The 10,848-nt window shown below is 41.8% G+C and overlaps 1 protein-coding gene across 1 annotated transcript; it reads left to right on the forward strand.

Moving 5' to 3' along the window:
* The first annotated feature begins 44 nt into the window (after positions 1-44).
* Positions 45-9,772, forward strand: pax9 (paired box 9). Its single transcript, XM_080784455.1, is given in 4 exon segments — positions 45-225; positions 876-1,462; positions 8,350-8,562; positions 8,564-9,772. Coding segments are annotated over 4 exon segments (846 nt in total). The 5' UTR covers positions 45-221; the 3' UTR covers positions 8,606-9,772.
* The last annotated feature ends 1,076 nt before the right edge of the window (positions 9,773-10,848 follow it).

Consider the following 10,848-nt stretch of genomic DNA (forward strand, 5'->3'; position numbering starts at 1 on the left):
AGTCCAGCCCATGATTTGTGCAGATTGAAATGTAAGCCTGTCTCCCAGACCATCAGGAAACAGATCGCGAATTTGTTCCTCTCGCTCTTTATCGTATACCCGTGGCGCACGAGGGGATTTCCTTGACAGCATTCTGGACACTCGCAAAACTGGACACAGGACCGTACCCACACGGGAGGCGTGATTGCGACACCGCGTTCATCATTTGTGGATATAACGCAATGGGTAAGTTGATGTTTGAACGTTTTGGTGTCAGGGGATGGAGCGATCGGTCGAACTCGCAACGGTATGTGGAAACGCGCGGCATATTGTTTTTGCACCGCGTTGCGATTTCCTCACGATGTAATCTAACTGAGGAGAAAGGCTGTTACGCATTGTTGAACGAATCAATTATGCTTGAACGTTGGCAATGGCCGCTGTCTATTCAAGCACGCAGTAAAATATAGGTTATCCAAACATCAAACTCAAAATTAAACATTGTGAGAAATATAACTAGTTAGATCACCAATACGTTGATGAAGACCGTGGTATGTAGAGGGTGTTTTATTATTATTATTATTGTTATTAACCCAAGACACTGGGCTTTGCTCCTGGTCGACTTGATGCATGCATGATGCTCAGAAATATATTGGTTCTCGAAAAACCGTGCCAAAATAATAGACCTAACATGCAGTCAATATAGTAACTCACTTTATTAACTTCAGTTTAGCCTAACATAGCCCACACTGAAATGCATAAACTGGTCACCGCATCAAATGATCAGCAGACGTACAAGTGTAATCACTTTAGCCTACAGTACTAGCAAATTGGGGCCTTGCTGCTGGCGTGATGGGTTACATTTTCTTCTCTTTTGTGTGTTTTTGATTATACTATAGAACCAGCCTTCGGGGAGGTGAACCAGCTGGGTGGTGTTTTCGTCAACGGTAGACCACTACCCAATGCCATCCGGCTCAGGATTGTAGAGCTGGCCCAGCTGGGAATAAGGCCGTGTGACATAAGCAGGCAGCTCCGGGTCTCCCATGGCTGCGTCAGCAAGATCTTAGCTCGGTACAACGAGACTGGCTCTATTCTCCCGGGGGCTATCGGAGGCAGCAAGCCGCGGGTCACCACGCCCACGGTGGTCAAACACATACGGACATACAAACAGAGAGACCCGGGGATTTTTGCCTGGGAGATTCGGGACAGACTACTCGCTGACGGGGTTTGCGACAAGTTCAACCTGCCGTCTGTCAGCTCGATCAGTCGGATCCTTCGCAACAAGATTGGGAATCTGTCCCAGCAGAATCAGTACGAGTCGAGCAAGCAGGGTCACCCACCACCACAGGCCGCTATACCGTACAATCACATATACTCGTATCCAACTCCCATCGGTGCCACGGGGACCAAAGTACCCACTCCCCCCGGAATGCACACCCTTCCCGGACACATGGCTATGCACAGGATATGGCCTTCCTCGCACTCGGTAACAGATATTCTTGGGATACGGTCGATAACAGAGCAACAAAGTAAGCATGTTGTAGCCTATACTTTGGAAACTAATTGTGTTTTTGAGGTTCTATACGAAAAGGGCACAATGTAATTTCTAAGGTTTTTGTGCGCTGCTGCATGCATGCATGCATGCATGTTTGCTTGCTCGATGTTGCTATAGTGTGTATGCGTGTGTGTGTGTGTGTGTGTGTGTGTGTGTGTGTGTGTGTGTGTGTGTGTGTGTGTGTGTGTGTGTGTGTGTGTGTGTGTGTTAACAGTTCTTCAGTACTCTCAGTACTTCAGTACTCTCGTTTTGTAGAAGTTACAACAACTTTGGTTAAAGTGACGCTCGAAAGCTGATCTGATTTGTAGGCCTCTCTGCAGGGAGTGAGAGCAAATCATATCCTACTCCTCGGCTCCGATTTGTTATTGATGTGAAAGTATAGGCTATAGCACTGTAGTTCAAACGTCTTACATAGAAACAGATGGTTCAGCTTGCAGTAATAATTAAGAAGCGGATGTGGAATAGCCTATTGGGTGGACAAACCAAAGCAAGGCGCAGTGGCGAGGTGAACGGAATCAGAATTAGGTGTGCACAACGTTTGCCAGGAACCAGACATTTTGTATTAGCGCTGTTATTACCAAACACCACACACACACACACACACACACACACATTCAAAAGTATGGCTATAGAGTAGGCTATATACGCTCTTCGATTTTAAGGGATTTCATTTTAGTCGAGTCTGGACTGCGATAAGCTACTGTTTACTATAGTGCTAAAGATTAACGTTTTACGATGGTAATTTTGATTGCATATAGATAGACTATATAAGCATATTTGTAGGGCCAACATGCAGGTAGCCATAAAACTTCTTCTTGCACTCAATAGCACCGCAACTGTTTTGGAAACAGTGAAACAGGATCCTCCATAAATCACTGTTAATGGTAGACAAGTTGTTGTGAAACTTTTTTTTCTTTTTTCCCTGAGACAATGTTTCTTGTGGCAGCAAGGGAAGTGTTGTCAGCCGAGGGCCCGAGCTAGTACTACTGTCAGGACAGAGTATACCTATATAGCACGACAGTGCCTTGCAGAAACATGCCCAGCCCAGCAGACAGACAGTGCTTTGATTTGGGAGGCCTCGGCAATTCTATGCAAACTTAACTCGGTCAGTCTAAACAACACATTGTCTCTCAAATGCGAGGCAGATATTTCATGCCGAACAAGAAATTACTAGGGGAGGAATGTGTTCTCAAAGGCTGCCTTTCTAAACAATTTATGCATTTCCAAATTATTAACAGATGTTTGCGGCAGGTTTGGAAAGCCGAAATAAGTAGCCTATACCATACACGTGACGTGAGGCCTCCTTTAGTGTCACAATCATTTCACCAGCCATATGATTTCATTAAAAAAATGAATCTTATTACAAAGGACAGGTATAAGCGCGTGCCTATTACCCTGTAATTGTAAAATCAAAATAGGGACTTAAATATCAGGCTGCTATATAGGTCTAACACACAACACACACACACACACACACACACACACACTTATGATGAATTCATTATAGGCCACTATTAGGCCTATCGAAAAATATATTTTCGAGAAGTATAGGAACAATTATAGGCTGAATATAAGCTATCTTAAATAAGACACTCTTTGTCTTGAGTCGCATCAAGTTACAACACCGGTGGGCTTGCTTTCCCCATCTCTATTCTTTAAACGTTGGGAGCCGTGTATAATATATCCATCACGCACAAAGGGGAAGCGGTTAAAGTAAATCTAATTTGTCCCCCCACAGGAAGGCGTTTGGTGGGCTAAATGCTCCTGGCTATTACACGAAAGGGTCGTCTTACTGCATTGCGTTCATGAATTGGCCTTCAGTTTGATCAGCGGCTATATGGGGGCGCGCACGTTCGCGCACGCTGATTTCAGCAGGGATGGAATGAAGCTGTTTTGTACGGCGACGATGCTTGTCACAAACGTGAACTATTCAGTCTATTGTTCGTGCGGGAAAATACTGAATGAGTCAAGCAAAATGTTAGCTTATATAGGGCCGGTAGTATGTATATGGTCTATAGTCTGGCAATGGGGTGCAGATCTGCAAAGATAAATGCATGCATGAGAACTAGAAAGTGTTCAGGTATTTTCTTTATCTTCTCTGATGTCCCTTATCTCCTGTCTGTCTCTCTTTTGCCCCCAGTTAGTGACAGTCCGTCCATTCCCATGCAGTGCCAAACTAGAAGAATTAAACGCTATAAAACAGGATTTTTTTCCTCCAGCGAGCTCTACCATATAATAATAATAATTATAGTCAATGGCGTGGATAAACCGCATTTAGAACCTGAAGCAAAATACACATGCAGGTAAAAGAAAAATAAGGATCTCTCTCTCATTTACTTAGAGTTCCACTTTCGAGGACTAAATGCTAGCATATAGAGACCTGCCTGGTGTTAAACACGGTCAGTATAAGAGTCTGGTAATTAAGGCTACGATCCTAATGCCAAGCTTAATGATCTAATAATAAGTATATGGCCTGGAAAATTGTCTCACGATATTAATACATTCCTTCTGTAGTGGGCGCACTCAAACGTTGTCATTTGTTCCAGTGTCGTGTTGGATTGGTCTCTGCACGACTGCATTTAAGTGAACATTATAAATACTTTTTCCATTCTTTATTTTCATATATTTTTTGCAGAACCATGCACGTCTAAGCTATATAAAATGAATTGCAGCCCATATAGGCTATACAGAAGGAATGACAAATAATTCCTAAAGACATAAGACAACTTGTTTATTTTCGGATTTCAGCTGCATTTTAGTTGAGGATGTGTTTCAGTGGCATTAACAATTCATTTGGCGCAAAAATGCGTGATTTGTCCACAAGATTTGTCAAAAAAACAAATAAATAAATAGAAATAGTATATAGCCTATGAGTATGACCTATGTCCTATAAGACGAGTCATGTGGAATGGGCTAAATATTTCGAGCGTTGTAAATAGGCCTATATTTGCTTGACTAATTCAAATAGCCTATATGGGAAATTAAGCATTCAACAATTCTATTGTATAGCCCATTACCAGTCATTGTATAAAAACTGGAAACTGCATAGCCTATTAATAGCTTGCGCATTGTTATTATGTAGGCTCTAATGTTATTAAATACAACTGACACAATTGTTTCAGTTTCTAAATAAAATAACGAAAACTGAAAAATAAATGCATCTCAGCCTGTCAGGGGAGGACTATTTGTTTAATCCAGAGGCTTTTTGATTAGATTTTCAAATGATTCATGGTGGCTACAATTATGTCAGCGGCACATGCCAGTATTTAATTATAAAATAATAATAATCTCATCATAAGGCTATTTTGATTTTCTGAAAACGACAATGGCGGGATATGATGACGCTGTACCTGTGTGCACGCGTGCGTGTTGGCGTGACAGTATATGCGTAGGCCTATACGGTAGCTTCAACTAATGCGCGCGTGGTCGAGCATGTGTTGGCACATTATTTTTCGTGTAGGCCTACATGGCACGCGATTCCTGGTGGAGACAAAACCATTTAAACAATTTCAAGCCGCATAGTTTGGTTTCTACGCTCATTTTTATATAAAACAGCATAAAGCAACAGATACAGTCAGACATTGAGGGCGTGTGAAGCCTTCTTCAAAGTAATGGCATGCACAACTCTGTGGTTAGCCTACAAACTATACAGAACGAGTTATAGTGCAAAGCAGAAAATGCAGAAAAGAACAACTATAAATTACAGACTGCATTTCACGGCAAAACAAGAATGTTACAACAACTATTTCTCAAAAGGGCATATAGCCTATAAAAGCTTGCTCTTTTGCATCAGCCATTTTATCTGCTGCACTGTTGCCTACCTAGGCGTGCAACATTTGAGACCGTGCGTGAAAAGGCGTGAGTGAGACTGAAAGAAAATGACAGACATAAATCCCAACCGATGTTGTACGATATTCACGCTGTGCTTGTTGCGGCTGTATGGCAACCATGCATGATAGCAATTCTTTGGCGCAAATTCCACAAGACATCTCGATATCCACACTGCACCCAAATAAGCATATAAGCTAAGCTTATTTTCCTCTATTGCCCTAAACGAGAACGTATATAGGGTGACGAAAGATGTTCTGGGTCATTTGTGTCTTTTGGCGTTATTTCGGTCCAATGAGAAGTCGCAAATAGCCCCTGCAGTCTAAACGCCGATTGGCTGTTTGGCCATTGGCCGTAAGCTATTTCTAGAGGCACTGCAATCAGATGCGCCCATGGGACTATCAGACGATCCTCATTTGAAAGAAGAATTGGATCATTAAATTTCGATTCAGGGTTAATGTATGCGCACAAGTCTAAACAGAGCCTGCGGCTCGGAAGTCATTCATAATGCCCACTTTCCGTCCCCGTGTCTCCAAAGGACTGAAACGATATATCAATCAGACACCGTTTATAAATTGCGTTTCCAAATAAACGAAAATTTTAGCAAACAAATTTAGGTTGCCATATTTCAGATTAACATGCGTTAACGCCACAATAGCTGATCAAAATAATAATAATAATAATTATTATTATTATTAGTAGTAATATGGCCGTGCACATTTGACATGGTTATACAAACATTTATCAGGTTTGGTTTGAGTTTTTCTAGGGCTATTTATTGTCAATCATGCAAGCGTTTTTGTCTTGACATTCAGTCGAGCTTTTAAAGTAGGCTTGGATGGATACTATACAAATTGACAATTAACGGAGATGGAAATAACTCAATTAACAAATAATTTCGAAACTGAAGAAATGTAGACCTAGTCTAGTGGCAATAGGCTATAAGATGGTGATCTTGATGGGGGGGGGGGAGGGGAGAGAAAATAATACAAAGATCTAACATATGGAACTATGAATCAATCTACATTCTATACATTCATACATTTTAATTTCTATCATGACAGTTTATCATGGGGTTATTTATTTGAAAATCTATGACTTTGATAATGATGTAACACTTTTAAAGTCAATTTGGCATTTTGTGGAATAAACTAGCATAATCAGATCAATTTGCACAAACTTCCAAACACACTGACACGCATAAACACCCCCAGACATGAATGCACACACACACACACACACACACACACACACACACACACACACACACACACACACACACACACACACACACACACACACACACACACACACACACACACACACACAGAGCTATCTTAACAGCAAATCCTAGTCAAACAGGACAGAGGAACAGAAAAAAGCATGCAGCTCCACCAGTGATTGTCAGTAGTCATAGACCACCCAGGAATATAAATTCTGCCCCAATGTTGAAAAGCTTTGTTGAATTCCTCCAGTTAAGTTTTGTCGCTCCGCCAGCAACGCTAGACCATTCATGGTGAAAGCCTTATGCTTGCCTCATTCTCTATCATATTTCAACTCTTCCTGTCTTTTCACTCCCAATCTCTTGTGACATTTGTATTGCGGTGAGCCGGTGCCCCCCACCCCAACCCAGACCTCATGTCTCCCATCATCTGGCATGGCACTTTGCCACTTATGTAGAAAGAACCCTGCCTGCATCTCGAGTCAACTTTTGAGACATTACGATCATAACAATAATATAGGAAATTGAGGAGTTAGCTATATATGTTCCAAAACGGCATGCATCAATTTCAGAAGAAGCAGTCATTTGAAAAAGTGACTCTCTCACTTTCAACTGCCTTAATATATTTATGATTATTATTACTTATTTATTTTTGATAGGGGCCTTAAGAGAGACCGTAATTTAAGTATTACTCCAATAAGCTTTACTTTCATTTAGCAAGTGCAGATTTGACTGTTTTCAAATTGTGGCATTTTGTAACCAACTCTTACTGCACAGCAAAACCCTCAGTGTTACGATTTAAGTCAGTCAACTGAATCAGATTTTGCTGCATGGTCCTGAATTGGGTCCATGTTAGAGCTGCTCAGTAAATGAATGGGTTTCACGAAAATGTTAAATGAATCAAATTGACCAAGATTTGAGTAATCTAGGAGACAGCATGAGCTATTCAAGTTCTGTTCTTTTTCACGGGCTCTTATCTCTCCTGCATTCCACTCAGCCTTGCAGGTAGCCTCAATGTTAAATTTACACTGAGGATTTTACAGTGCACAAAATGCAGCTACAAAGAAATTGTGTGTGTGTGTGTGTGTGTGTGTGTGTGTGTGTGTGTGTGTGTGTGTGTACACTCATAGTTTAATTGTATTCTACTGTTAGGTTCTTATAGCTTAGTTATGATTCAATTTGTTATGTATGTATTACCATGATGCATGTGTTGTTAACTTGTTCTTGCTTACTGTAGTCGCTCTGGATTAAGAGCATCTCCTAAATGCCTAAATTGTAAACATACGTCTACCAAAGTTGGGATTACTCATTTTCAATTCACTCTGTCCAAAGTGTAAACCGCAACTGACACATGAATAATGGGACCTTCAGTCTGAATTCATTAACAGAGTGGAAGTGAGGACTTTTCTGTGTGTAATTAATTTCCTAATTTCTGAACTAGGAAGACAATTCACATTGCGATACCTTATATTCATATATTAGTCCTTATAAGATGGCACCATTTTCATCTGCACGCTCTGCATCTCAGAGGGCTATCATGGACAGTTCGGAAACCTATCTACCAGTGACGTCATCATGGGGAATTCAAGCATGCTTACTGATGATGTCACTGGTTGGCAGGTCTGTCCACACCCTGGTCCCCAAACTATAAGTATATCTTCTCAAAGCAGAAGCGTCTGACACAAAGTAGTTAAGCCCTTAACACAATTTCTTTAGAGATTCATAGTAGAGATATACCCTTAATAACAACTCTCTTTTCCTTCGGTAGATGCCGAGTGGATTGCCCACAGTGAACAGCTATGTCACAGCTCCCAGCATCCCTCCTTACCACCGTCCCACCCAAGTGTCGCCCTACATGGGGTACAGCGGCACCACGTCGGCCTATGTGACCGGGGCCACATGGCAGCCAGCCAGTGGCAGTGCTCTATCTCCCCACAGCTGTGACCTCACCACCCCACTGGCCTTCAAGAGCAGGACAGCCAAACCGTGACGCTGTCCACCCCGTCACAGCTTCAACACTGTAAAGTCTCCACTAGACAGAGACAGGACACAGGGGAGAAAGGAATAGGCTCTATGCACACAGTATAAATCTTCCTATACTTCCGAGCCCCTTCCCTACTTCCTTCAATCACAGGTGTTACCGATACAAATGTAGGCCGTTACATTTTGGTAAAACAGAAACACTAGGCAGTGGGACTCAAAGTGTCCTTGAGTGTGTTACAAATGGCCCCGTATAGGTGTGTGTAACTCAGTGTTCAAATGGAACCAAAACGGTTCCATTTGTACACTCTTGAGTTATGGGGGTCCTTGAAATTAAAGGGTTTGAGAACCACTGTAGAACAGAGCCTTAATTAGTATCATCGGTAACACACAGGGAGTAAGAAAGGGGCACAGAAGTAGGACGTTATTCTGTGTGCATAGAGAAAGGGGTGGAGAAAGGCCAGGGGGCAGATGGCTCAGGTCTGTCCGCTTCTGGCCTGCGTCACCTCATCATCACCACAATCATCTCCTCGGTACGCCCATGAAGGACCTACAGTACCAAGTTACCCATGCATGTTTGTGCTGGTCTCAAACACTCCATAGGCCCTATGTGAGAAAATGACACCAGATAAACATGGCCCAAAATGGGGGCGGACTGGTCCTTTCGTATAAAGAATGACTCTGTTGTGTTGAAAGAGCTGATGAGGGACAGGTGTATTGAAGGACTGGCATGACAGCTACTACACGAGGACATTTTGCCATCCATCTTCTTAATTTTCTCTCAATTTCATGACTGCATGCATATGCAAATGTCTTTGGGGAAAACAGTGGTAATGACTTCATGAATAAGCCATTTGCATTTAAGTGTTTCAGGGTGCTTATCAATTGTTAGGTTTTATGTTTATGCTTTTTGGTTTATGTTTTTGATAAAAAATATCTGTCTTATGGACCATTGTTTTTCCCCCACTTCTCAAAAAATGTAGCCAGTTCAAGAGCTCCCAAGAGAAGTTCATGTTTATTTATTAGACTAAGGTACGTTGAATGAAGTGCAATTAGCCTCACAGACAGCACGGGATTCTCCACGCACATTTAGACAAAATTGGCATTTGGTCTTATGTTTGAGTCGATAGCGTTAACAGATGAGCTGCACAGTTCCAAATGTTGCACAATGAAATTGAATGTATCTTATTAAATTGTTTTGATGTTACTGAGCTTTCTGAACCACTGACAGTTTTCTGCTGGAAAATCATTAGCATCTTTAACAATTTTAAAGCGTGACGGTGGCAAGATGAAAGACGTATATATTTGCTTCCTCTACGCAACTGAAGCGAGGGTCAAATTCAACGCAGACTACACGCCAGCTGCCCTATTTTAGACAGGCAGGAAATAGCATAGCATCGCGTGTAATATCTGCAAACAAACCACACAGAGTTGACTTACCAGCGAAAGCGTGGCCGCCTAATTCCTTTCTTCAAACAATATGATGTGCATGTGCTTAGGCTACTGCTTGCTCGTAGAATACACGACGACCAGCCGAATTCATTGCTAACACTTCTGGGAAGAAGGACATAGCCATTAGCCTGTTTGACATGGTGGCTGCAGCCGCTGCACCTTGTGGTGGTATAGGCCCAATATGAGAAACCATTGTCAAAAAATAAAGGAAAAACAGTGCACTCTTCTTTTCCTTTCAATTTGACGGAGTCAACAGTCTGTATCAAGAGACTACAGGCCTAATTGACACCAGATAGAAGAATTCCTGCTGGGGAAGAAAGTAAAAAAAAAAAAAGAAAGAATCATAGACAAATAGTTTCGTTTTATTAAAACGTCAAGGCATTCGTGCCCGCCCTTAATTCTGATTCGGGACAAAATTGGTGAGAATTCTCACCCATTTATAAAACGAATGAATAGCCTATTAGCATGCAAGGGAAATAATAGAGGCTAATAAGATAATCTTCATTGTTAATGAAATCCTGAATTTAACAATGGCATGATTTGTAATGTGGGCAGCCCACTTTACAAAATCATGGCAATAATAAAACAGGCATATACAATAAATTCATATTTTAAATCGGGCTTTTTTGTGTCTTCTTAAAACGCACAAATGCACCCACATGGGACCCATGCATTTGCATTTATAATTTAACAAAACTAACCTGCAGTTGATGATTTACATAGTAGACCTATTATTACCCACCGGGGTACGGGTGAGGGGATGGATATTTTGGTTATGCCTTCCCCACCACCACCACCACCACCAGCCGCACCACCCCCTCAATTCCTGCTGTGT

The sequence above is a fragment of the Protomyctophum bolini genome (genome assembly GCF_963924005.1).
Source record: "Protomyctophum bolini genome assembly, chromosome: 15".
NCBI lineage: Eukaryota > Metazoa > Chordata > Actinopteri > Myctophiformes > Myctophidae > Protomyctophum > Protomyctophum bolini.